At 41.0% G+C, this 27,784-nt stretch overlaps 3 protein-coding genes and 2 non-coding genes across 8 annotated transcripts; all 5 read right to left on the bottom strand.

Annotated features, from left to right (window-relative positions):
• Positions 1–366: 366 nt before the first annotated feature.
• usp21 (ubiquitin specific peptidase 21) lies at positions 367–5,424 on the bottom strand. 2 transcript variants are annotated; one of them, XM_061056711.1, is made up of 11 exons: positions 4,811–5,424; positions 4,313–4,369; positions 4,065–4,182; positions 3,835–3,946; positions 3,477–3,596; positions 3,102–3,166; positions 2,818–3,005; positions 2,041–2,119; positions 1,831–1,938; positions 1,108–1,222; positions 367–935 (listed from the first exon to the last, which is right to left on the bottom strand). In XM_061056711.1, exons 1-11 carry the CDS (start codon positions 4,964–4,966, stop codon positions 836–838), a joined length of 1,218 nt encoding a protein of 405 aa, XP_060912694.1. In that variant the 5' UTR covers positions 4,967–5,424; the 3' UTR covers positions 367–835. The 2 variants fall into 2 exon arrangements, with proteins under 2 accessions (XP_060912694.1, XP_060912695.1); XM_061056712.1 differs by having other exon boundaries at positions 3,492–3,596.
• Positions 5,425–5,545: 121 nt separating this feature from the next.
• Positions 5,546–11,841, bottom strand: arhgef3l (Rho guanine nucleotide exchange factor (GEF) 3, like). Of its 2 annotated transcripts, none has more exons than XM_061056708.1 (13): positions 11,611–11,841; positions 11,316–11,361; positions 11,150–11,197; positions 10,541–10,597; positions 10,270–10,377; positions 10,004–10,162; positions 9,588–9,650; positions 9,407–9,503; positions 9,017–9,093; positions 8,570–8,827; positions 7,366–7,536; positions 6,953–7,142; positions 5,546–6,504 (listed from the first exon to the last, which is right to left on the bottom strand). In XM_061056708.1, the coding sequence occupies exons 1-13, from the start codon at positions 11,646–11,648 to the stop codon at positions 6,257–6,259; spliced, it is 1,560 nt and encodes a 519-aa protein (XP_060912691.1). In that variant the 5' UTR covers positions 11,649–11,841; the 3' UTR covers positions 5,546–6,256. The 2 variants fall into 2 exon arrangements, with proteins under 2 accessions (XP_060912691.1, XP_060912690.1); XM_061056707.1 differs by having other exon boundaries at positions 11,150–11,200; positions 11,611–11,840.
• A 433-nt stretch (positions 11,842–12,274) lies between these two features.
• uba1 (ubiquitin-like modifier activating enzyme 1) lies at positions 12,275–27,443 on the bottom strand. Of its 2 annotated transcripts, none has more exons than XM_061056691.1 (26): positions 27,254–27,443; positions 24,011–24,127; positions 23,866–23,924; positions 23,578–23,746; positions 21,732–21,866; positions 21,544–21,650; positions 21,340–21,430; positions 21,109–21,241; positions 20,921–21,018; positions 20,636–20,782; positions 20,097–20,273; positions 19,800–19,907; positions 19,615–19,695; positions 18,869–19,021; positions 17,551–17,716; positions 17,235–17,431; positions 16,793–16,857; positions 15,788–15,983; positions 15,217–15,291; positions 14,925–15,114; positions 14,700–14,785; positions 14,491–14,583; positions 14,158–14,349; positions 13,688–13,789; positions 13,500–13,600; positions 12,275–13,407 (listed from the first exon to the last, which is right to left on the bottom strand). In XM_061056691.1, exons 2-26 carry the CDS (start codon positions 24,125–24,127, stop codon positions 13,272–13,274), a joined length of 3,174 nt encoding a protein of 1,057 aa, XP_060912674.1. In that variant the 5' UTR covers positions 27,254–27,443; the 3' UTR covers positions 12,275–13,271. The 2 variants fall into 2 exon arrangements, with proteins under 2 accessions (XP_060912674.1, XP_060912673.1); XM_061056690.1 differs by lacking the exon at positions 27,254–27,443 and adding an exon at positions 25,579–25,872.
• LOC132990460 (small nucleolar RNA U6-53/MBII-28) lies at positions 13,891–14,011 on the bottom strand. The gene has a single exon (XR_009676065.1). It is a non-coding gene; the product is annotated as a small nucleolar RNA U6-53/MBII-28 (small nucleolar RNA).
• Positions 16,413–16,533, bottom strand: LOC132990459 (small nucleolar RNA U6-53/MBII-28). The gene has a single exon (XR_009676064.1). It is a non-coding gene; the product is annotated as a small nucleolar RNA U6-53/MBII-28 (small nucleolar RNA).
• Positions 27,444–27,784: the final 341 nt, after the last annotated feature.

Here is a 27,784-nt window from a genome sequence, read left to right as displayed (position 1 = left end):
CTATATTAACAATTAATTGAAATCAATCAAGGAAAATAACAACATAAAGTAATATAACTAAAACAATATTTTAAATACACATTAAATAATAATGTAAAACTTTACTTCTGGTTATTAATAAATGTATACAAATATATATATAAATAATACAATCAATTCAATTCATTCTTCGTCAATATGTTCTTTTGAAGAAGAAATGAATGTAAAAAAATAATACTTATTAAATACATTATTAAATGCATGTCATAAGTTTTTGTATTTTCAGCCATCATAGTTATCCGTCCATGTGAAGGACTATTTAGCCATAAAGGACTTTATGTATTTACATCTGAATATTTATGATAGACAGAACAGATATAGTACCAGTTACAGATTATTAATCTTTATTTAAAGTACCACAAAACTTCAGCTCACAGTTATGATTGCTATATCTATCCAGCTGAGATTTATTTTTCACATTTGAAATTATGAATCACAGTCTTCTCTGCGTCACATGTGTTTACACCCCTCACTCCAGCAAGGGGAACAGAGTTTGTCATAACTGTTTCAGTTAAGACTCTTCTGTGCGTTGAGGACCAGGGCACAGCGTCGGTCTGAGCTGTATCAGTTCTCACACTTCAAAAGCTTCTCCAGGAAAGTAGCTCATCTATGACAGCACCCTTAAAGTTAGTATGCATTCCCTCTCATCCTCATCCTCTGCCTCAGAGTTTATTTAATCTAATGAGATTGAGAAATTCACAGATGCCAGAGTAACATACTCCTGCTTCTGTTTGTTTCTATGGACACCGGAGGTAAAGTTGCTCTGATTGGCTCTTCAACTCAGCCAGTCTCGGGTCTACTTCCTGACGGTGGTTGTGGTGGTGCTGTTGCTGCGCTGGTAGAACAGCACATAGGCTTGATTGGTCTGAAGCTGATTCTCTGAGACTGCAGTCACACTGTAGGAGGGCAGAGGAGGACATATCATGAGAAACGGTTCAGGTTTATTTAAAAGAGGTTTCTATACGGATGGCCCAAAGACACAGTACATTTTATAAAATACTGTCTTCTACAAGGAGTTGGCTGGGAACACGTTTGAACAAAAGAATTTGAGTGCAAGATGAAAGTCACCTGGAGTCATTGTAGAAGCACCAACCACTTTCATCTGAACAGCAGGCAGTGTAGTGACCCATGTTCACCGTCCCAGCATGGTTACAGATTGCATATAAATCATACAGAACTGGGCCTGTGGAGATGAAAAAAAGATATAATGACTGACTCCTTCAATTTTTAGAAATAAAATGTGCATTATTTTAATTTCATAAATAAAGGAATATCAACATACTGTCACATTCCAAACACTACTTCAAATAAGTTATTCAAAAGTGGCAATGAGCTCTAGATGTGCCATTGATCATTTGCTAATCTCAATATTTTCATTTTATTGTTATCATATTGTTTTAGTTGGTTTAATTATTCACCAATAACCCATATATGTTGGTTAACTTTCACATTTCACATCATAAAATCAAGCATCAGCATTTTCAGCATATATACATTTAATTATGAGATGGGATATTTGATATAATTGATCCGTAGTTCAATACGGCTTGAGATTTTTCAGCAAATTATTTAAACAAACTTTTTTTAGTTATGGTGCCAAATAGTTACAGAGAGATACTTTCCTACAATGACTGACCTTTAACAGTATGTTTTGTCTTTTTGACTAACCTAAACTAAATGACACAGTAAATGCTTGCAGTGGATGTTTGCAAAAGGAGATGAGGCCCAGATGAAGGGGAAAACATGAAATATGCAGAAGGATAAACTTAAGGGAAGCATTGGTTTTGTTACCACAGTCGAGAGGCCCGTAAGGTCCGAGGTCCAGATTAGTGAGGGGGAAGGACACGTATGTGGTGCTTTTACTGATCGACCACCGAGACATTGTGAATCGATTCAAATCTGATGGAGAAAGTTAAGCTTCATCATAACTTCTTGAAGACAAACATACGTTAATATACATACATAGTTAAATACACTAAAACCACTTGGTTCAAAGGATACGGATGACAATAACCTGGGGGAACCTTTGGATGGACAGCCGCTTTGTGCACTCTGTATGTCTGTTACACCTCTCACACATCTGAAATACATCCACAAACAAACACACACTGAAACACAGGCCTAGTTGTAACGGTTATTAACTATTCAAAAGTGTGTGCAATTCTTTGTCTGTTAGTATTTGTTTCCATAGAGTACAACCCTTCTATGGCTCTCTAATGCATATCAGACCGTCATTCATTTTCAGACAGAGCTTTAATTCTTTTCTTTTTTTTAAATTTAATTATCAACTTTTGCATTTGTCACTGTTAATTTAGCATTAAATATAGAGGCCATCCTTTAAAGAGCTCAAAATCAAAGACAATAACAACATTTACTGCATTGCATGTCCACAAGACTCAAGTTAATAAACAATTAAAGACACATTTTTAAGTTGAGCTTGATTGCTAAATTCCTTGTGTGCTTTTTCTATTTTGTTTGCCTTGTCTGATGTTTGTGATATATTTGAACGAACTGATTTGTATTGATGAAGACACTGTATAAGCCAGACTTATTCCTGTTGTCTCTACACACATCTACTTAATCATTTGTTAGCTTTACTCCCCATAAATAGCAAATATACAAACATATAATGGGCTGAATGAATAGAATGACAAAAGTATAAATTAGCGGTTAAAAAAACCCTTTCTTTATTCCATTCGTAGCTCAACTGTGCTTGTCATTGACCTCAAGACCTAAAGTCAGAGACACATAAATGCAATCGATTGGTTTTGCACTTACAGGTGAGTTCTCCTTGTCCAGTTTCTCCTCCTGAGAGAAGAGGTCCAGGCACTGCCTCAGCGTCACCTCCCCTGAGGAGCTCTTCTTAGGGATAGGCAGCGATAGGTCACAGAACACATCGAATGTGTTGGAGTAGTGAGAGCACACGGAGCAATGCAGCGAGCTCCGCAGCTGGCCTGAGAACAGATCTGTGAAGAGGATGGCGGGAAGAATGAATACATTTCCTTTATTAAACCTTATAGAGTACAGTTGAGGGATCATCGAGACTGGATTGCTCTCCTTACCCACTATTCTGCTGTCATCTCTCTCCAAGTGTTTCTTCCACATGGCTGCTGCCTCTTCTGAAATCCTGGGAGGAAGAAAAGAGGAGGATAAAATGTTTCCCATGAAGAACCTAGTTTTAAAGACAGAAGTGTATTGATGAACTTTAAACTTAAAAAAAAAAAAAAAGTACATGTTCTTAAAAACATGAAATCTGGAACAAAATATTTAAATGCAAAGATATATTTACTTTGACATTTTATCCCCTTTCCTCAGCTTTTAAATTGTTTTGTCTACAGAATAAGTAACAATATCACTATATTGAATCCCAACCGATGCACCGTAATGTCTATCTTATCACCAGATACTTTTCAATACACAGCAGCCGAAGTACACACCTAAATCTGGCATACTTCTGTTCAGGGTCCTTCCCTGTTCGTCGAACGTAGGGTCTGCGGTTGATTTCTGTGTGCAGCTTGTCCAATAGGAACCTCAGAAACTCCTGTGCATCCTGTTGACTGGAGTAAACAGAAGAGACACACAGCGAGATTTCTAAATGCCATCGATACAGACAGAAGTTCCTCTCTTGTCCTTATAGCTGTTGTGATACAGAAGTAAATTGCATTTCATATGTAGCACATTATTTTAAAAAATGTGTGTCTAAACAAAGGTCTTTGTGTGTTTGCTTTTACACAACACTAATGTCTCTTGCATGCAAGTCTAATGAGAGCAGTTAACCAACATCTACATTCTTACCTGTAACCACTGAAGTAAGGCACTGCTTCTTTAAAAATACTGTAAAACTGGCGTGGGTTGACTGTGTTTCCGTCATTTACATCCCAAAGGCCTGACAGCACCTGGGAGAAAGCTGGGCGCAGGAGGACATGTAAAAGTCAAAAAAAAAAGAAAAGAAAAATAAGAAAGATGGATGAAATCACTTTTGTAAAGAATATAATAGCAGATGAGGGGATCTGAGAGTAAGGTACCTTCCATGAGTTTAGCATCCTCTTTGGAGAACTTTTCCTGTTTGTAGGACTTGAGCAGGCAGTAGTCTCGTAGGCCACGTGTGTGAGACAAACATTGAACTACTGCGTTCAGGAAACACTAGCATCAAGAATAAATAGTGTGTGTGGGGGGGGGGGGGGGGGGGGGGGGGGGGAGAGATAATAAGTTCATGCATGAAAGTTTTTGGAAATATGTATGTTTAAAAGCACTTTCTTCATCATCAACTTACTGTGTTTCCTATGTTTCTAAGGCCGACCCTTCCAACTCCTAAGGTGAGCTGCTCCTTCTAAAAAATACATTAAAAAAAAGGAAGTTATTTACCCAAACCTTGATCAAGACTTTAGTCAGTATACCCTCCAATTTGATCCCTGGCAAGGTCCCAACAACATGGTACTTGTCTGTTGGTTTTCAACCTCATCATGTCTGTGTGTGTACAGAATAGACGGGACAGATTTAGCCTTCTTATCACATTAACATAACAAGAGAGGCTAAAAGGAGGTCAGTCCCAAGCACTCATCCTATTAGAACCCAGTGAGTGCTGACAGGGGTTTAAACACGTGTGTGTCAATGTGTACTCTCCTTTAAGTCCTTTACACAATATCTCTGTCTGTGTTTATGCTCGTCTCTTTATCGTCCCATCAATCCCACATTAACAGAAATCTTTTAACACCAGCTCTTTATGCCTGTGCATGCAGTAACGGTTTTTATGGCGTTGCATTTTACCCACCTCATTGTCAGCGACCAGAAGCAGCCCCATCAGTGAGGTGTAGAGGACAGACTGGGAAATGTCAGCAGTTTCTCTTTGCAGGCCGTTCTGAGACACCAGGGTTCGACACAAGGCCTTGCAGGAGGGCTCGACGTTGACGCCACTGGCTCCGGGCATCCTGTTTCACTAAACCTCAGGAGACGTGTTTAGCCTCAGAAAGGCTTCCTTAACATATGACAAATGAATGGTTTTGCACCTCTGTTTTTTTTTCACATGCAGGGTCAGAGGGGAGTGCAAAGTGATGGAAGGTCATAAGCTGTTTAGCAGAGTCACAATGTCCTTTTTCTTTACTGAAGGTATATGAAGATAATGATGGACTAATATCCCTCTGTTTCCAGGAAAATAACGAGGGATGTCATTCACAGCTGAGGGAAAAAGAACAGGATAAATTTGTGAATGAGGGTCCATTAAAAGTAAATCCTTGTCTTGTATAGATCCAGTTGATCCACTCTGTCTCACTTTCCTTTTCCATAATTACAGCGTGTAGAGAAGCTCAAAGAGTCTAGATCTGACAGAGACCTTGATGACTTCAAACGAGATGTCATTTGAAGATGTAAATTCAAGTTTCATCAAAGAATCAAGTATATGGTCCACAAAAAAGTACAACTACTGTTAGTCTTTGCGCGGAGATATTAGCACACTCTTGTTGATGTTTCATACTAGTAAATGGAAACATTCTTAACAACACATTAAATAACAAAGTTATTTTAATGCATAATACATTGACAAATAAACAGAGCAGTTTGGACTCACCTGATCATTTGGTCACTCTATCTGTGGACAAACTGTCCCCACTGAACTGTTCCCATCACCTGCTGAGCTGTTAAAAATGCATAAGGGGACGTCTACTGTTACACTGTAAGCACTGACTGTAGGCTAGAACTGAAAGTCTACCTCCCTCCCTCTCTCTCTCTCTCTCCTTCCCTGTCACCGGTGTCAAAGAGAAAGAGATAGATAGATAGAGAGAGAGAGAGAGAGAGAAAGAGAGAGACAGAGAAAGAGAGATAGAGGGAGGGAGGATAAGCATCACTAATCCTTTCTTTCTAAATCTTGTTGTCTATACTTAGACTTGTCTTTGTGTACTTTGCCAAGAGTACCTGAACACGCTTTCAGTGTCAGTTTATTTAAAAAAAAACAACAACATCAACAGCAATAATTGAAAAAAAAAAAAAAAAAAAAACTTCACAAAGGGAATCCACATTCAATAATACTGTTAAAGCTGTGTAAAACACTACATCCCAATCATGCAATCTATCAAAAATGTGGGAAATTAAAACCATCCAAGTTGGAAATTCAATGCAGATGCCTAACCACAATGGTCCTTCACATTTTATTTACAACACATATCAATGTACAGTTCTATAGACATCCCAAAGGCCCACTTGTGTTCAGTCTTTAAAATAAAAGTTAGCGGCCGGTGTGGTCCTCCATGTCCGTGTCCGAGCTGAGGCTGAGCTCGGCTATGTGGCACAGGGCGGGATCGGTGTGGAGGGTGAGCGGCGACTGGCTGGTCTGAGCTGTCCGGTCCCTGGACTGGACGATGGCCTGGCGCAGACAGGTGATCCACTGCTGCTTGCTGAAGGAGTCGTTGGCCTGCAGGCTGTAAGGGTTTACTTTGGAGCGCCCTCTGCTGCTCACACGGAAACAGTTCCTCACTAAAGAGAGAGGTGAAGAAAGGACGTATGACGATATTTCTTCAACAAGTGGGGTAGTGTGGCAATTTGTTTGCTCAATTTATGGGCTTTGCTGTAGCGTGTAGTTCATTATTTCTCTATATAATTCAAAGCATAAATGAACCTGAAATATGTGCAGTTTAAACCTTCTTGTTAACCTTTTAAGTTTAGGCTGTTACAACCTTTCCTCTTTTTAATTTCTATCAATTATTTGTTGGTTTGGAATAAGTGCTCAGAGCAATCAAACCGTTTGACAAATTGACCTTTAGAGTGTCAAATCTTGCCTTTTTCACTTTTGCTTATTTAGTAATCTATCAAAGAAAACTAAAGTGAAGAAAATGGAAACATATGCTGTTTAATGCTAATGATCCTATGTTTCTTTGTTGTTTAGGGATCAATACATCTTTTGTTTGCAGTATGTAGATGTTACCTTTATCATTTCCAGTGAATGCCCCCCTGAAGGTGCCCCCTCCAGCAGCCTCCCCGTCTGGGATCTCCTCCAGGTTGATCAGGGCATTGGGCAGAGGTTGTCTGTACACATTGAACACCTGACCTCCGTCCTTGTCCTCCCCCGGTCTGGAAAGCACCAACGCCAACTCAAACAGGAAGACATGCAGCCGCTGCCAAAGAAGACAGATGTTTGAAGTGTATTTATCAATACACAGAGAGACATTAAGAAGAGCCAAGAAAAAAAAAAGTAATCTATCATTCAGATCTAACAGTGAAAGTGTTGGCAGTAACACCGTAACAAATATGTTAACGCTAGGGCAAAGAGGTGCAAAGATGTGTAAATGTAGGGATTCACTCTGTCTTGGAATCCAAACAGCTACAGGGTGCAGTTACCTGGCCCTTGTTGTTCTTCAGCTCTCCGTGGCAGTACAGGAAGCGGGACAGCTGGATCTCTGGTAGTCTCTGACTCTCATCCAGGTAGCTGAGACCTCGCCTGTAGAACTGACACTCGGCCTCTCCCGTCTTCTTGTTCACCTCCCCCACAATGCTCTGGATTAACTCCAACTGAACACAACAAAGAGTGATGTAGATTTCATGTATTTTATTATTTCATCATTTGATTGATAAAGAAAGAAATGTCCTATGAAATGTGCCAAGTGTAAATAAACATGCACTATGTTTTAACATTTGGAATCCTGATTCTTATATGAGCCATTATTGCCCATGAGTCGACAACTGAAGGCACCTTCAATATAAAACTGTCATCTGAACTGACAGCTATTAGAAGAAACAATGAACCAGCCAAACTGGCAGACATAATGACCTTGTTATTTTCATATTACTGATGACATATCACAGGATTACTGGCCCCTGCAGTCTCATCTAACAACATTTGTAGCTGCCAATTGGAAGCAGTTCAGTGTGAAGTACTTTAGATTTGTAAAATGGAGCGTTAGCCAAATTGCCTTGCTTGCAGACTGATGGATTTCACAATAAAGGAATATTAGAAGGGGGTTTGAAGGTGTGAACTAACTGTATGGTTTTTATTTGGTATAGATTGGTATTTGATAATGCATACATGTTTTTTAACGACATTTGAATATTTACATAAATTTGTTAGGGTTTTCTTTTTTTGTAGAGTGAGAGTGACAGCACCAAAAGGTGTCAGGACAGGGAACTGAACCTACAACCAGCATGATGAGGACGGCAGCCTCTGTACTTGGTGAACCTGCTCAACCAACTAAACCAAACCAGCGCCCCATATGCGTGATGTGTTGATATTCAGATAGACACATTTCTATTTTTGTGCTTCTAAAAAATCCGACAAGCTATAAGATTTGAAAATCAAGCAAAAGGGATCAATAAATAAAAGTTTTCTGTGTATTCAAACCTGCATATATTGGAAATTGATTTAGATTGCTACGGTATGTAAACCAGCAGACCCTGCATCTTTGCTAAACTGCCAGTGTAGAGAAGGACAGGAATACGAATGATAAGGTTCAAATTGCCTGTTCATCATTAGCTTAACACAATTCTGTGTTTTTTAACCTGGAGTAGGTGTTTTTTTATGCATGTGTATGTGTGAACACAAACTTACAGCATCAGGTAATGTGTCCTCGTCCGGGTGATCTGGAGGTGTGCACTTCTGGATCTCTTTTAACAACAGCGGGTATTTCACTAAACGACTTCGGGGGAGATCTAAGAAGTTCCACAAGTCCAGTTTCCTGCTGAATGAGGACTCCTGACACAGCCGCAGGAAGTGCTCCACTCTTTTCTCTTGCTTCTTTTGGTCCAGCAGAGCTTTAGCCCCCACCTGGTTACAGCAGTATGTTACATAGGCCTCCAGACAAGGAAACTACAAGAAGGGAGAGGGAGGGCGGGACACGATGAGAAAAGCAGAGATGTACACAATCTGAACTCTGTGACACTGAGCTGAAGAGGAACAAAACAGAGAAACTGCAGGAACTGGAGTGAGTGAAGGTGGGTTGTGCCCTTTTTTTTTCTCTTCTCTCTTTCTGTCCTTGGTTTCCATGGAGATACTCACCCAGTTCATCAGGGTAGGCCCAATCTCTCCGACTGTCTTCTCTGATCCCCTCAGCCGCTCCAGACGACTCAGGAGATCTAGAGGATACAAAAAAAGAACAAACTAAATGAAGAACTGGTATTGATTTTTTTTTTCTGACTAAACACTAGTGTTACTACAGCTCTACGACAGAAACCTCTCATTCAACTCATTCGGAATCCTTAGCTTAAAAAAAGACAATGGCAAATCCGCCTCGCAGTAATCAAATGCAACCATGAGTGTATGAATGAACACTCTCTTTGTTTGACTTTATACAGTTTCATTTTAAAATAGTGCATTATCAATAGTGCCACATAAAAGCCAATATAACAATTTGGCATGAAAAGAAAAAGAGGAGTTTCGATTGTTTACCTTGATGCAAAGGGATAAGAGAGTCGAGTGTACCAAAGATTTGTCCAAGTTCGCTTTCCGTCATAATGTCCAACTTCAGCATGGGCTCATAGTACACCTGGTAACAAAAAAATTAAATAAATGGATGCCTGTAAGTCTCATTCAGCAGAATGTGTTCTGATATAAAGTAATGCTTTTGTACCTTCTTGACCAGACTGAGGTCATCGATGAGTTGCCTTTCTCCCTGAGTGAGCTCATAAATCACCTGCAGAGGAGAAACACATCATCATGTGTCCAGGATGGCATGCAAACACAGTCTTGCCTACAATGTAGATACGCAGCAGGAGCTTTCACAGCTGATTGTTTGATAAAGGAAGTTGAGCCTAAAGTGCCAGCTCACATCCTCTTTCGTAATCGCTGCGTAGAGCTGCTTCACAGAAACAAAGAGAAGGCCCTGGTAAGCCCGCCCCACACTGCAACCACAGCGCAACCACAGCTTGACCCAAATATCCCTTTAAAAAAAAAAAAAAAACACAAAAAAAAAAATGGCACCTCATGAAAGACACCTGCTTAAAAGCCAGGTGTATGAGATGAAATAAAGCATGCTGCCACTCGCACCTCTTGCCGTTTGATCTCCTTTGCAGTCAGGTCATGACTCTCCACGGTGTCGCTCCAGCATTGGCTATTTCGTCGGCGTGGAAACGACGAGGCCTTCGTGCGAGGGCGCAGGGGGGCTGGTGGCAAAGGTCGAGCCTCTGTGCGAAAACTGATGGAGCGCTGTGAAAAGAAGTGGTTAGTCAAATGCAAAAAAAAAAAAAAAAAAAAAAAATGTGTCGTTCATTTAGTGTGACAGAAAGAGTGCGAGTGTGTTTGTGCTTTGTTACCGAAATGGACTGTCCAATGCGCTTCAGAGCGGGGGTCTTCGTTGGGGTTATGAGCCCTGTTAGGCTATTTGACTTGACCACTGGTTTGACCCTCTTATTACTGGGCTCCTGAGTGAAATCACCATTAGAAGTTAAGAATCTGGATATGATACATGTAAACTAATGATCCCCAAGTGTATCAAGGTAGTTCATATTATTCAACAATGAGTGGCTACACAAGACTTTAACACATCTTAACCCACATGTCGAACCTGCAGATCAGAAACCTTACCTCTGAATCCTTCATGTGGTCGGACATTATTTCACCGTCCTCATCTTCCTCTTCATCCTAATCAAACAGCACAGGTCACATTACAGAACATTTTCAAAAATTCAGAAAATTCAAATTTCACAGGTCAAATTAGAGAGAGGTAGGAAGGTGAGAAATTTGGAGGGCTGAGAGATGTTGCAGGGTGCAGATCTCTCGTTTCCTGTGTAACACTTTCAAAGAGGAAGAAGGTTGAAACTGTGCCTGTGTAGTAAAATACAAGATGTCTGCTCGTTTCATTTGACTCAAATACCACATCAGCTGTACATTCAGTGCAGTCAGAAAAGGTGCTCAACTCTAAATGTTTCTATTTGTGGTAATAGACATAAAACCCAGTTGCTAATTCTGAAAAGGAAAGTGTCTGAAGTGTAGGTCTAGGTGTCATATAAAAAGGATTTCAAGTTTTGTTCTTCCAAAAAGCCTCTGTGGGTGTACGGCTTAACTTCTGTCGTTTGCTCTGAGTATTGTGGTCACAAAGGTACGGTTGAATAACTTCCGCTAGTTACAGAGCGACAGAGACATGAAGATGAAGAAACGCAGAGTTTGGTGGTGCATATCAGATATAACACTCACCTCTGTGATTCTGATCACAGGTGCAGGGGCTGGGTCTTGTTTTCTCTTCTTCTAAAAGCAGAATTTCACATTAGGTTTACGTTTTTTTTGAAGAGAAAACCCATAAAAGTTTTAGACAAGGGAAGCAGGTTAAAAAAATATAGTATGATAAATTGCTAAAAAATACCCCAACATGGTCACAGAAGATGTGTCTGTCTTCTGCTGCTGTGGACCTTAAAAAGAGCAATACAGAATTATTCATGGAGAATTATTCTTTTAATTTATCAAAAAAAAAAAAGAATCCTCATCATTATGGTTTGGAAGATTTTCTATGCCATTAATATCAGTGGTATTCCTTAAACATACTTAAATCATTCTGTTAATTATAATAATCCCTTCCTCTGTCATCGCTCAGCATTGACGTTCAATATGTAGGATTCAAAGTCAGAAATCTAGAAGTACAAACGTAAGAGGTATCATACCAGGAAGTCCTTGTTTCACCAGTGTCCTCCACTTCCATCTCGTCTTTCTCTTCAGTGCATCGCCACAGAATAATCACACATTTTTCTAAATGAGAGGTCCACACGGTCCAACTTTACACCGAGTTCTGTTCCAGTAACATACAAGTTTTGTTGTTTGTCAGAGTTCAGTGCACTCCTTCCTCCTCACTTTCTTCCTCATCTCACAATCGACCACATCCTTTTGAGTTGCACATACTCATGTATCCGCTCTTCTAAGGGAGGAGGGTTCAAAACTCCGCTTGCACAGACGTATTCAAAACCCGTCTTTTAATTAATTGATGGAACTTTAAAAATTGAGGTCATCAACATATTGTGCAGCACAAGATTACCTGAGCTTGAATTCACAACTTCAGTTGATGAGGTTCCCTGTTCTTTCTGTATAGTCTGCATTTAAATAAAAAGTTACCATCTGATCATAGTTTTCGTTTTAAGTCAGGTAGGCGTTTAGCTGATTCAAGCTGTGCTTCCCGGATATGCTCTATAACGAAACTTCTGATGAAAAAGCCACAAGCAGGTCAGAGGAAAATATGGCAAACTTATACATCTGTTTGAGTCAAGTGTTAAACCAGAAATGAAGCATACTGAAGTCAGAAATGGACAATCAAAAGACGCACAAAAATTCAGGTTTGTTTTTACCTGTTTATTCACTATCACACTAAGTGCTCCCATTTCAAGATACATCTCATTGCCTTGTTCTTATACTGCAATGTCATTTGGAGTTAAAGTAGAAAGAAGACATTAATGATCTAGAAGGTGTGTGTGCCAAAACCACTGTTCACCCCCCAAAATATAATAGAAATTAACAAAACACATGAAATGCAAAGAGAATAAAGAGAAGTGATGTCATGTGCAAGAGCCCCTCCAAAAGCCAGAGTGCTGGATGAGGTGGGTGTAAGGGTGCCTTAAACTGGCAACAGTTCCTAATCTGCCGGCATGAGATACTTTTTTTTTCCAGTCTGCAGAAAATGTTGACTCAGTCTTGGCTGTATCTTTGAGTGCCTCTATGCCTTTAAAACTGGGGTCTCAGGTAGAGTTAAGGGCAGTGATATGGCCTGGGGGAGCACAATGGATTCTCAATGAATGCAACACATTTCAGGGATTCTTCTTGACTGAACATTTTTTTTTAATGAGATGCATCTTTGAAAGAAAAAAAAACAGTGATGTGGGATCAGGTCTAGGAGACAGGGGACAGAGGAAGGAAGGGAACAAGTAGAGTGGAGGGGAGAGAAAAGGTCCCTCCTTTGGTGCTGAAGGCTAGTAAGAGTGTGAGGATGTTTCAGAGAGAATGCCAAGAGAACACTAAGGCTTAGAATTAAACTCAGCTGAGAGGTTCTGCTACTGAGAAACATCAGGAGGTCCAGTATACATGCTCCCTTCCTCCAGCGACACCCCTGATCCCACAGCGATGCACCAGCTGGATCCGTAACACACATACAGGTTTTCTTAAATCAGCTTACGGGGTCTATATACACTCAGGCACAGGTTTACACAAACCAGAGGCCTTTAAAAAAACTGATTGATCCAGTAGAGTTGACCTGGATCAACCCACCCACCCCAACTCTTCCTCAGAATACCCCTCCCCCTTTCTCCCCCCCACCCTGTGGGTGGGTACAACATGGGGCTCAGCGGATGGTGTATCTGACATAGGGCACTTCCACGTCTTCATCTGACAGGTCATTACAGCAGAGCTCAAACACCAGCGCTTTCACGTGCTTGCCCAGCTTCTTTTTGGACACCTTTGTCACAATCTCTGTCATCCTGCAGGAAAAAAAAAAAACAGATAACAGTTACATCATTGCATGCTACTCATGCTGAAAGAGGTGATTGAATGCATGTAAATTCATACTTACGGCAGGTCCAGTCTCTCTTTGAGTTTGGCAGCAGGCATGAAAAATGAATAGAGCATGGACACTCCCTGAGAAAGCATGGTGATTTCCAACTTATGCTCATTCTGGCAAAGGAGAGAAGAGGGAAAATGGTTAATTTTACAGCAAACTCTAGTGGTAATCTTGCAAAGAGAAAGTGGAAGAGAACATACTTTAAAGTAGTCCAGGAACTGTCGGAGTGTCATTTCATCCCCATTGGACTGCAACCCTGTGACCTCAAAGCGATCCCACAATGACCAATCAATCTCATAGTACTGCAGAAACAGAGAGCAAGGAATGAGAACATCATAACAAACAGCACACACTTATTACTGTTCTTTGCAACAACACAAAAAGGCACTAAGACACTTATTTTTCTCCTCAGCCCACACTGACACAATCAGCGTGAAAAAGTGAGTTGAACTCATGTACACCCAGGCAGATAAACACCATCTGGCTGGTGTATCAGTATTAGCATGGCTGGATCATCATCGGAGTGGAAAACGTCTTAAGATTATATTTGGGTAGCCTCTAAGAGGCATTAGACCGTACAATGTGTAAAACGGTATCATTTTTTTTATAAACTTGTAATTTGGTCATTAAGCTGATCAAAAACAGCAATGACACGTGTGCAGGCACCAACCTTATGTCTGGGAGCAGCGATAGGCTCGGAGAAGGCGAAGAAAGGCAGGGCCAAGTTCATGAAGCCATTCTTGAAAGACTCCAGCTTCTTGTGTCCTTGAACAATTTTGATGAGCTCCAGGCAGACAAGGCCAACCACAGCTGCAGTGGTAGTGGCAATGGCAGGAATGATCTTGCCAGCTATGAGTTTGCTCTTAATTGGAATAAGAGAAAAAAAAGAAAGAGTTAAAGCTGCAACAAGACAGCATGGGTTAAACAAACGATGAAATAGAATATTCTGTTTTTTATTATTTCATTTAACAGCCAATAGTCTGTCTAAAACATTTGCCCACACCTTGTGTCTGTCTGTGGGGGGAATGTCGTAGTTCTCTGCCCTCAGGTTGGATGCTGCTACGATAAAGTCCATGTGGAAGTTGGTGTCATCATCCTTTCAACACAAGGTTAACAGGACTTCAATTATTACAGCTTCAGGATGCATTTAAGACTAACGGTATAATTAAGCTTTAAAAGAAAACTTCTGATACAGTGGGAAAGAGTATGTACCTTCTCAAAGTCAATGGCGTTGAGTTTGAACTGGGAAGATTCAGAGGAAGGCAGCTGGACCTTCAGCTCTTCCAGTCTTGAGTCATCTATATAGATAAACAAATTAGTTATGCGCGCGTCTCGTAGCATAATGAGGATCAGCCAAAAATCTCAGAAAATCGTTCTAATTTTGACTAGAACTATGACAAATGCTTTCTTATGTACATGCATATACCGTTATCTTACCAACAGAGGAATTGCTGTTCTGCAGGTCCTGGTCAGACACATGGATTTTGACTCCTGAACGAGGGGTAAATTGTGGCACCTTGACCTCCTGTAGGATCTTGACTAGAGCTCCACGATCAGTGCTGCCCTGTACACCATACGTCTGGGCATACAGGTTCGCCGCTGCCATGATGTAATCCATGTGCAGCTCCTACAAAAGAGCACCCTTGGTCATTATCTTTGGAACAAAGAGACAAGTTCAGAGCAGACTGGTCATATGTATGCATGAGAAATAGAATGCACCCAAACTTACATTGCTAGTGCTGAATTCTAGGGGGTGAGGACACCTCTTTGGGCCAGACCAGAAGGGGGCACCAGAGCTGGTAAGCTGAAAGACAAAAAATGAAAGGCCAGTTGTTAGGACCACAGTAATGCAAAAACCTTATTAAATAGAAGCTAGGATTAAGAGTGTTCTGCTTTCGAGCAGATACTACAGATATGTCAAAGATGAGTAAAATAACAGATGAGGAGAGATGTAAACATCTTGCAAGAAGAACAAAAGACCAATTTTCTCCTTTACCTAAATCATTCGCTGAATAGAAACAGTTGCACAAGAGTCATGCCTGCAATGTCCTCATAATAACACCCAGTAATTTCATTGTTATAAACCAGCAATTGCAAGACATAGGCTTTATTCTAAACACGCCTTAATCCTCATGTGACTATGCCCAGGAGTCAATTACATGCTGCTGGGTGGAATAGCTGCAAGATGCTGTTTATGCAAATAAAACTGGATACACTGAAACTGATATATGAAGTGATTAAATCACACAGTAGTTGGAAAGATCAGACAGCAAGCAACCGTAACATTCCTCAGTATTTACCTGCTCTGGGGGGAAGTTGTGCAGAAGCTGGCTGATGTTGTTGCTGTACTGGACCTGCCAGTGGTTGCGGGCCCAGGCCACACAGTCAGCCCAGCTGTGGGGGCAGTCTGTGACAAGACACTTGTAAACAGCCTCCAGCACCTCCACAGGCTGGGCTCCAGGAAGCTTCAGAGTACGCTCCATGAACTTTGGATCTCTGCAGGGACAGTGATCAATAAACATCAGAGGAGCTGTCACTTTTTGTTCATCCCACTGTTCTGCCAGCAGTTTAAGACACATTTTAAGATTGGGATTTTAAAAATATATATTTAGTACCTTCTTAATAATAAAACCTTAATAAAAAGGGTCCATGCTGTGCTATTCACAGATTGGTACAGCTATTACACCTGCATGTCCAAGTACTCAAGAGATCAACAAAACGTTCCACAATCACTAAAAACAGTATCATGAGCTGCAGCTATCTGACAAAATAATCCATTGTCTGTATTAAAGTTGTTTGGACTGGAAAATAACTTCTCTTTGCATCAATCTCAGAAGTGCAAACACAAAGAGCAAGGATTGAGAAACACATCAAAACAGCACACAGTTATTGCTGTTCTTTGCAACAAAAGCCGTAACACATTTTTCTCCTCAGCACACACTGATACCATCAGCGTGAGAAGGTGAGTTGAACTCACTTACACCTAGGCAGATAAACACTATCTACCCAGTGTATCGGTATTAGCATGGCTGGATCATCATTGGAGAGCAGAGCATCAAGGGCTTCATTTTGGTAGCAGTTTAGAAAGGCATTAGATGATAACAAATGGTTAAACAGAAAAATGTTTTCTATAAACCTCCAAATGATTAAAGTAAGCAGCGACAAATCGGTCAGCAGTACCGGTTCAGGTGTTAACCTTGTGTCTGAGAGTAGCAAAAATGACTTTTGTTTGCATTAACAAACCTCATATCTGGGTTAGTTACAGCGTTGTTGATGACTTAGTAATTGATGTGAAGGCAACTTACGAGAGGTACTGCAAGGCATTCTCTGGGGGTTGTTTGAATAGTCCCTCAAACTCATCACGTGCCCACTGAAAATAAAGACAATATCGATTAATAAAACATTCAATTAGCTTAATCAGGACAGTAAATGTGTATAACTATTTCAGCAATTTTGTTTTGCGGTGCTTGGGAAAAACTACCCCTTAAGACTATATTTTTAAAAGGCATTTCATTTTCTCACTAACTTTGACATAACGTTTCCTTTGATTAAATACTTTTTGTAGAAATCTTTATCTTCTTGCACAAAAACACAAATGGGAGCACCGACTTGATGCCTGCTATATATATATATATATTTTTTTTTTTTTATAAATATGCCAGATATCTACTAGAACTTTATTAGTGCCCACCCCTCTGCCTGTATTGTTCTAAAATGCAGCCGTGTATACGTGTGACCTCTACTGACCTGCAGTGTGTGTTCAATGGCATTCGGGAAGTTCTTGAGGGTGCAGATGGGGATGGACTTCTCAGGTGGGTCTTGGCTGGAGCTGTATGACTCTGTGAGGAAGGGGATCACAACCTGGACATTGCCTTTGGTGCCAAGAGTACCAGACTCCAGTAAAGGTTTACGGTAGTACACACACCTCCGATCCATGTACATACCTGAATATTGGATAGATAAAAGATTCTTAGATCTTCACACTTAAATCTTGACATCAACCTCTTTAAGAGGGAGTGTTTTAGAAACATATTAATACAATTGAAATTTCTGCGTCTCTTACGTGCGTCAACATTATCCAGTGCATTCGCCACTCCGTCAAGGCTTTCAAAGAAGTCGTCATCGTAGACCCTCTCTGTGTCAGGACCCACTCTGTTCTGGTGACCGGTGATCCTGATGGAAGGGTTCATCTGTTTCACTGCAGCAGCAGCTGTGTCACTCTTCATTTTCTGTTACAATGTTATCAGAAAAAAATTAATCAAATACCAATGAAAAGACGTACTTTTAAAACCTATATTTAAATGTACAAAGTTGGCTGCATCCTATGAAATGCTGACACACGTGCCATCACTAGGGCCTTATAAAATCCATTCAAATTTTTTCCAGATCTCCACTACAATTTAATGAATGAAAATTCTCCCTCATTCATTGTGTATTGCAAGCTGTGCTGGGATACAAAGCCACGCAGACCAGGCTGGCAGTGCCACTTTTTAACATCTTTCCTCCCTCATTAGGACATCATGCATCATAAGAAATGATAGCTCAGGAAATTAACCCTGTGGAGTGCTCATTTACTTGAAAGACTTCTCAATTAAAGACAACAAGTGACCAGTGAAGGTGGGTCTGTAAATCATAACTTTCACTGTAGACCGAAAGCTCAACTACCATACTGTAGCTAGTAGGAGTGCAAACTCCACAAAGCGAAAATAAATGGTACTAAAAGAGCTACACAGCTGTACAGAAACTGTGGACTTGCTGAACACAATGGAAATCATAACGCAGTAAGACATTTCAAACCTTTTTTCTCAACCCCCTAAAACAGACCACGTCATATATACACAGTACCGGTTTAATTTATATTCCCAAGTTTACAGAACCAACTCTAGCACTAGAAAAGGACCAAAGAAAATGTAATATTTACATCATCAGAAAAACTGGGAAAGTAGTTGACTGATCAGTCTAGTCCATAATATAAGTTTCTATTCCTTATCAGAATATTTAACTCAACAATTTTAGAAAACAGGAATTATATCCGACACTAAATAAATCAGATATGGAAAACTTCTACCACAAATTCTTCTAAAACATAATATCACTCTTGAATCAACTGAGGCAAACTATTTTATGAAACATTTATAGTGTTCAAATATCAATCTACCAATGAGCTGGTGTGACCCCGGGCATGATGCATCATCCATCTGACACAGTGCAATAACATTATCTATCTGCAGTGGTGCAGAGTGCACTCCAGAGTAGTTGCAGTGATTACAAAATCTATACAGAGCGCTTCTTGGCAGTACCATGTTTAGTAAATAAACTGCCAAATTTTGTGCCACTTTATAATCTCCAAACAGACAAAGTTGAGCAAACAAGATACTGACCGTAACATCTGAGGGTCTGAAGAGGAACTGTCTGTTGAGGTTGGACTTCTCTATGGTGTCCATGTCTGTCACAATAACCTCTCCCTCACCGCCTGCCAGTCCAATCATGGCAAAGTTTTTCAACAGCTCACAGCCAATGGCACCAGCTCCCACCTGGAATTAAATAAAAACTTCTCAGTTAGCATGAAACACCTAACAAATTGCATCAATTAGTTTTGTTGAGTAGATTAGCATTATTCTTCTCTAACAGAGCGGCACAAGACAGGTGATATTAGCCACAAATGGACTTTCAGCCCAAAATTGATTTGTTTGCACTGAAGACTCAGACTCATTTCATAAAGAATTTCCAAAAATCTGTTGCAGGGAAGGATGCAAAAATAATGGAGTTTGACCTCCTGATTATAGTTTGAGAAATAATCCAGATTAGTTTGCATTAATTGCACAACATCACTAATGTAGAAAATCACATGAACAGTCTTTAGAAAATTAAATGTTTCATTTATTTCTGTTTTTAAAAAACAGAAATAAAGTAGTCACATAATTCAGCAAAAAATAAATAAAAAAAGGTAAATAGGACATCTCTCTCCCATTGAATAGGAAGCATTGTTTCTAATATCTAGTTGGCTTTTTCACTTAAACCTTTGCTGCCTACAGTGTGTTTATATATAAGAAAATATATCCTTTCTTTCTCCATTGGCAAGTGACACCAAAGGAGGTATTGGGAAAATGGCCATTGGCCCACTCACCAGGAAGTAGCGCTGTTTGCCAAGCATTTCCTGCAGCTTGGTGCCAAACACAGCAATCTGCCCATCGTATCGGCTGTTCCTCTGGGAGAACAGATAGAGGCAGTGGAAAAGGTTTAACACATACTTTGTCATCATTAAGTGTATCAGTCATCAGTACCAGTGAGTGAATAGTGCTGCAATCTTACAGGGGCGCACTCTTCCTCTGTTAACATGACATCTTCCTCCTCAGCCAGGCACTCCAGGGCATCAAAGTAGAGCCACTGCATTATGGGCATGAATTTTCCTGTGCATGCCTATGAGAACAAAGAGCATTCAAACATGTTAGGAGGCCTTTCAGACAGACAAATGTGTTTGGTTTGACAGGTTACAACAGTACATGTCCAGACATGTCTAATCAAAGACTGATAATCCATCACCATGTCACAGTGTTCCAAAAGAAGACTTAAAACATCATTACAGAAGATACCGTCATAGTGACCTACCTTCATAACTTCCTGTGCAGCCAGACCCCCAATGAAGGCATTGACAGGGGCCAGATCACCAGCAGAAACATAGGACAACTTTTTGATAAGACCGTCATCCAGCTGCTCCACTTTGGCTGAACCGGTCTGGGCTGAGTTCACCTCTTTGGCCAATGCCAAAAGCTCATCACTATCAGCCTGGAATACACACAGCTCAGCATGTTACAACAGGTAACAAAATTATGAGTTTGCCCAGTAGTGCATCTTTCGCATTATTGTTCTCATGCTGCGCTACAATTTAGTAATAGGAAATTCTACAGTCATTATATTTGTAATCAATGATAAAGGCTGAATTACATTATTTAGTTTGGAAGAGGAAAAAAACTGTTATTGCTTACACATTTAAAAATGGTTAACCTAAGAAGTTAAATAGACGATTATTTAATACACTGACGGCCATAATAAAAAAAGAACTTCATCTTCAACCATAACCAGTAATTAATAGTGATTCTGTTCATTTCCAACCATAAGGCTATTAAACACCATTCTGAGTGTTATACCTGGCCCCAAGGTATAGGAAGGTGGTTATGTTTCTTCTGGAAGGCATGGATAGCCTGGAAGCCCACATGAAGCTGCCCTGGACGATCGAACTTGGCAAAGTCTGTCATAATGAACTCTGGTTCAGCCATGGAAGAAGAGACGGATTTCTGCACAAAATGAGTACAAGACATTTAATATAGACTCAACATACTCTTTGGCAAGAGCAACACCAGATGATACGGTTGCATCCGTATTGTCATCATAACCGTTTGCATATTGTGTGTGGGAAAATGGTGTCAACTTACAAAAGCAATCTTCTTGGGCACCTTGACCTGGGAGACAATTCCTCCTCTTACATAGTCTGTGAAGCCAGCTGTGTCACAGATGCTAAAGGTGTAGGGACCTGGACAAAGAAGAGGTCATGTTCATTTTTAATAGTCATAACCCAGACTAAGAAAAACCTGTCTAATTCCTGAATAAAATGCAGGCTTACCCAGAACTTTAATTTCCACTGGCTGGCAACCATTTAGCTCTGTCATACCCTGAACCTCTGTGAAGGTGACAAAGTCTCCACTCTCAAAGCCATGACGAACTTCATCTAGACACGTCACAACCCCTGAATTGTCCTGCAGAGAAAAAAAGTGACAAACTTGTTATTTTAATATAAAGGCTGTCTTGATGCTTTTTCTTATCCATGGAGAAAAAAAATTCTAGGAAGACTAACCTTTGTGATCATGGAAATCATGGCACTCAATGGCTGCTCTCCATTGGTGTCATACACAACCATCTCCTCACCGAAGTCACAGAAAAGTTGGCTACACAACAAGACAAGAACATTTACATAAGGCATTTGTTTAAAGATATACCGGTACATGATTTTTGCACTTCATGCTATCCAATATATTTACAGGCGAGATCATAACCTTACCCAAACAAACCACGTGTGTCTGCGATGATCAGCTTGATTCCCTTGCTGTGGCAGAGCTCTCCCACCTGCTGCTGCTCATCCAAATCTGAATTAGTCAGCACTACCACCTAGGTCACAAGAGAGACACATTTTCAATTGTGTTTCCCGATTGCTGAATGGCTAGCATATCAGCCTCTATCCATTTATACCTGGAACTTGGTCAGGTAGTCGTCAGTGAGTACTCCAGTGTAGGCGGTCACAGGAACGTAGTTGTTGAGTTCAGCCAAACGAAGCTGACTCACCTCTGCTCTGTTCTTTCCCAGGTCTTCCTCCCTGAGGTAAAACTATACAAATACACAAGATTTCTTAGGTTATTTGATACTAAGTAACTGATGCAATGCACAGCCAAAAACACTACATTAAAAAAACACAATCAGCAAAAAACGTGTCATCTAGCTTTAGTGAGCTTTTCAGGTTATTTTTGTTCTGCATCCACACTGAAATTCCAAGACATAAAAAGTTGATCCCCTCTTCTAGTAGGCAATGTAGACATCAGTCACTGCAATTGATCTCGACAGTTTAAAACATATTTCTTGTCGCCCTCTGACATAGAGCTGGGAGATTCATTGAATTTCAATTACGATTTTGGGTTCCCATGATAACAAAAACAAGATGACCGTGATACAGGGTTACTGTGCTGCATTAGTTTTGTCCATAGATTTTGCAATGTGTGGTAAATGGAGGGCAGCCTCACTTCCTTTACAACACTACGTGTGCTCTGCCCCCGCCACTAAACCAGCCCTCTCTCAGAGGGGAGCCATGGCACGTTCTGCGGTTAACTTGAAAAGCCAGAGAGCTAGTATTACCCATCAAATACGGATGTTCTAGTTGTGTCGGGTGAATTTGCTCAACCTATCAGACACGGTGGCAGTTAAATAAAAATATTGTGACAGTGATTTGTGACAGCAAACAACGCAAGTAGAATCCAGGGTCTCCTGCTTGTTCCGCTTTGACTATATGTGCAAAACCAGCTGGTCCTTCTCGCTCATTGACCACAGGGCTCCCCTCCTCCTCATGTCAGTGTTTACAAAGATAGGCTATATGCCGGCTTGGCTCTGTGTCGCTTAACAGTAGCACAGCACAGATAAGCATCTCCATTACAGCAGGTCTACCTGCTGAAGGTGTGTTTACAAAGATGTCTTACTGTCTTAAGTCCAAGATAATTAAAGGAAGCGGGCTGTGGGGTGGACTCAAGGTCAAAGGAGCAGCAGTAAATACTGCATCTTGAAATGGGGTATTTTCAGCTATAGAAACTGATTTTTTTTTTTTTTTTTATCTTAATGTAAAAGAAGGTCACAAAAGAGAGGAAATGGTGTTTTCAAAATTTAGCCAACTGTGGACACTACCAGGCTTTTCAAAAGCCCCTTCTTATAGGAGGGTTGTCATGAATGCCATGTCCAATAAGTGACAGAAATATGCATGAGGTATTCAACTCAGCTTGAATGACAAAGGACATTGGGGCAAATGCAGGCGGTGTAAATAGATACAAGGGCACAAGATTAAACTCAGACTGGTTGATCACAGTCCCAGCTTTCATGCAGCTCTGATCATCCTATACTTCATATAAAAATAAGGATCTCTATTGAACCTCCTGATTTAAAACATGGAAAGGCCATTGTGCTTTAAATAGACATCAGAAAACCGGGTCTCAGGCTGATAACACAAAACAATCTCTCCACTGTAATGATGTCCTAAAACAGACTTTAGCACTACTATGATTATGACCCAGGGAGAGGCCACCCACTGATAAATCTGGGTCAGCCCATGGATAGCATGGGTGGGGGTGGCTGCAGTGTTTTTTTTTGGATGGCAATAACATAATACAAGTGAATCATAACAGACAAAGGAATAAGGCTCAAACACCAAGGAATACAGGGTGAACCTCCATTAAAAAAGTACTGTGAACACATGCACCAATCCCTTTATGACTTAATACTTAGGAAAATAAACGTAAATTGTCTGTAACAAAGCGGAAATATTTGTGCTTCCACACACCTGAGAGGAGAGGTCTCTCCATTCTGCAACTCCTTGGTCGTGAACAGTTACACCTCTAACTCCTCCCAGGACAACATTCTTGGCGATCTCCACTCCAAGACCTCTCATACCAGAGATGAGTACATTGGAGTTTTGCATACGCTTCATAGCGTCATGGCCCAACACATAACTACAGAAGGAAAAAAGCAAAAACAAAATTAGAACAAATAGGCATCCTTTGTTGACCTGCCAAAAATATGACACTGAAATTTGAGTTTTCCTTCAACATGTCTATATTCACTAACTTACAGTTGTCTGGAGTACAGGCCTTCGTCGATCTCAGCATCATTGCCATTCTTAGCCATGCCCTAGAGAGTTACAAAAATGGTTACAATCAGTTTTTAGTATCCACTTTTACCAAAAGGTGTGTGTGTTTGCGCAGGTGTTTGCTTACGTTGGCAGGTGTGTGGGACAGATCAGTTCTGACAGAGTTAGAGGAGGAGCAGTGGGATCCCGTCTTCGTCTCTGTTCCTGACAAGCGACGCTTCTTGGACAGCGGCGAGCTGGACATCTGTGCATCAACACAAAAGACTAATTTTAGACACAACCAACTGATCTATGTCAGAACATAACATTTACCTAATTATGGCGTTATATATTTATTCATTGAAAACAGAAAGTACAAAGGGAATTAAAATTTGAGAGATTCAAACAAGCAGATAGGTGTCTACAAGCTTATATTATATCAACGTTTTGAAAAGTCAATGGTTTCAACATCAGACTCAAAGCTTTGAATGTATACTTCTATGCTATGGCTCCATCGTGAGTATCCAAGGTAAGTGCTACCCAATCCCCTCATGTTGAGGAGAGGATTTCTAGTCCAGGGAGCAGCTGGGCTGGCTGCATGCCAAACACAAATCTGCTGGAAAACGAACTGAGTCTAGGAAGAGACATGAATAGCAGCATTATCTGTTCTTTACATGCTCAGAGACAGCACTGGCCTGTTTATGTTCTGCCATTGTTCATTATACCGGTATTTAAGGACGGCCAACAACGTTTCAACAAAAAGAGCTGAATCATTAAAACTTCACTGCGGTAAAGTGACACCTCACGGTGGCTCGCAGGTGTGGACACATTGTATAATGCCACTATAATGGATCTAGCCTCATTGCAGAGATACAAAAGGCGCGTTGGTAAGACGAAAGAATACAAAAAACCAAGTACATTTTGTAAGACGGCCAAACCCAGTTACTCGGAAGTGAAATAGGCCGCAGTTTCGAACACATTCCCACCGCACAGCAAGCACGAGCATAGCTTCCGCATCCAATGCAGCTAAATTTCCACCGCAATCTAAAATAAATGTAAATGCCTGTAACCCTTCATATGACTCTATAATCGGCCAAGTCACAACGGTACTGCCTCCTGAGATAAAAAATCACATTGCACTGTGACATGAAACGGTCGCGTTTCGTCGAAAATGAAAATGAAGGAAATCGGCAATGATACAGCAAAGCAGCGAGCCGCCCGGTTGGGACTGTTACTGATGTTCATTTTGCAAAAAAAAAAAAAAAACCCTAACACCAAGCTGCTAAACCAATTGAAAGCTCTCAACGTGTAGGAAAGGTGGATCAATTAAAGACACACAAAGAGGAAACAGATTGCGAAGGTAGCGTGGCACTAATCAGTTAAGTGATTTGGCAAGTGGACACAGACGGAACATTAATAACTTAAAAGGCAAGAAAACAGCAGTCAGTCAAGTCTATCCATTAGCGGCTCGGCCTAGGCCTGTCTTTACACCCAGTGCGGAACACAACTTTACAAGCTAGCAGCTCTAGCTATAATACAACCTTGCTTACAAATCATAGCAACCAGCTTTACTTTGACAGCGCCTCTAATTTCACAGCTTACATTTTCCAAACGCCGAACAACATCCAACTTTGTCGCTTCATTTAAACATTTTTTTCTGGGAATTAAAGACTAGCCTTGGGACTCGTGCTTCATCGATATCCCTTTTTCTCTTACCAATAATCCTTCTCGGTCCCTTCCCGATGCGAACCCGCTCCTCTCCCGCAGTGTTATGTCGATGTTAACGATGGTAATAACTTCGACGATTGGTAATACTAAAAGAAAAGCGTTGCGGGGATTAGGAGGGTCTACACTATATTGTCGAGTCACTATGTCGTTGTACTGAGAGTCTCCTTCTATGTAATTGCGTTGCTGGCTTCGCGACTGCAGGACGGGAACAAAACCAAAATGGCAGATGGGGGTGGGGGGGAAGGGGGCGGAGGATCTGTGACGCATGGGCTAAAATATTCAACATGAAAGGTTGGCTGCGAGCGTGCTGTTCAGACAGGCGCCCAGCTCATTGGCTGCCACAAAGAGCCAAAGCGCATTTGTCCCGCCCCCTCTCACCAGAAAGATGCATGCCATGTATATTACTGTACAGTGAAACTGCAGAGCCTCCGGTTAGTCAATGAAAGATACATGTTGAGATTCAAGTCTCACACATAAACACAAAGACCATGTCCATCTCAAACCGAGTGAGGGGGTTTTTCAAAAATACTGACTACTGAGTGATCTCATGGTTAAGACACATCTACCCATGCAGAAGGAAATGCATCAACAACAGCATCTTTGTTTAGTGAAAGGTTAGCGTGCAGTTTTGTTTCGTTGTGAAACAAGACTGCACACAGACAACTTACACAGGGGGATGCTGTAATTATTTTAGGAAATAGTTTATCATAGAATAGCCGAATGTTATATATATATATCTTATCTGCAAGTCTATTTAGTGTTTTTAAGATTATATTCTTTCTACAACTCTGTCGATACAAAGCAATGTTATGATCCTGCTGCAGTGATAATTAGGACAGGTAAACATCTTGCTGGCTACAGTGATGCTGCGAGTCTGGGCCCTTTAGTCACATTTAAGGTTAAGGGGGTGAGCATTCCTTGAAGAGGAGTAGTATTGGGGGAGGGGGTTGCCTGGCAAATGACAAAGGCCCAGGAAAAAGAGTGGGCCGCATATTCTCGGGTACACATGTCGGAAGGGGACCCCCCCCCCCCACCCTACCCCCGATTCTCATCTTCCAGCTGCGAAATGTTACATTTTCCACAATTTTACTCTGAGCCAAAGCACATTGCCCCATTATTCATGTCACGTTTAACAGGCTGCCTAAGTTGGCAATTGAAGAAGGAGATACGAGCCCAATATCGCGTTACTGTGGCAACATCGATTGTCGTGCTACCGTACCGTTAACCTAATTCATCAATCTGTGTTTCCAGTATGTTCTAGCAAAACCTTGTGTGATGTAAGCAAGTGTCTGACTCTTAAAAGTCCTCCTAAAGCTCTCTCTCTCTCTACGTTATTTATGAAAACACACATTTACTCAGCTTTCTGGTGCATACTCAACGTGCAAATTCAACGATAACACTTAACAGATACGTGACAGTGGGTTTGATAGCAAAGGGACAGCTGAAGCGAGTAGATACCAGACAACTAACATTGCACGACTTTCAATAACGCAGACCGAACGACTGCGTAGTTGTTAGCCTGAGTGCAGCTAGCTCTCAGGCTATCTAGCCACCCTACGACTTTTCCCCCCCCTACTTGTTAGCTAACTAGCTAACGTTAGCCAACTAGCTGGGGCTAACATGACCAAGAAGGGAAGCTTTTCACAAGCGTGCAGAAACTTACCACATCCGATATTACTCGGCCTGTTCTGTAGTATTAAAATCGGCTTGTATTTAAGCGAGAAAAAACCTAGCAATCAACGTGACAATTCTACACTGCCGGTGATAGGCAGCTTGAAAAGTGTGTCAGGGTGGCGGGCTCTGTGTGAGTTTTTTCCGCTGGAAGGCTGCCTGCCCGGTTGTTCCCGAACCGTTTCCCCCTCACTCTATTTCAGTTGAAAGCAAAGCAAAGCAGCAACATGTGCACGTTACAGACACGTCCATCACTCAGCTCCAGAGGGATCTCAGGAAACTCAATGTGACTTATTCATTCCAAGCGTGTGTTATTATTCATTTTTCATGCGCAGCGTCAACACTTACAAGGTAATATGTCTGAAAGTCTACACTTCAACAGGGTTTATTGGTCTTTTCGCTGTTTAAAAGCATTCGTATTTTTTGAACCCCCGCGCCTCCGCGTGAATAGACTGATCCACATTTAACGCAGGGGTTGCTGGGAAATGTAGGCATGCTGTGATAATGGATTAAAAAAATCCTC

The sequence above is a fragment of the Labrus mixtus genome, chromosome 15 (genome assembly GCF_963584025.1).
Source record: "Labrus mixtus chromosome 15, fLabMix1.1, whole genome shotgun sequence".
NCBI lineage: Eukaryota > Metazoa > Chordata > Actinopteri > Labriformes > Labridae > Labrus > Labrus mixtus.
Note: the sequence above shows the minus strand (reverse complement) of the source record. Positions and strands in the feature narration are given on the sequence as shown.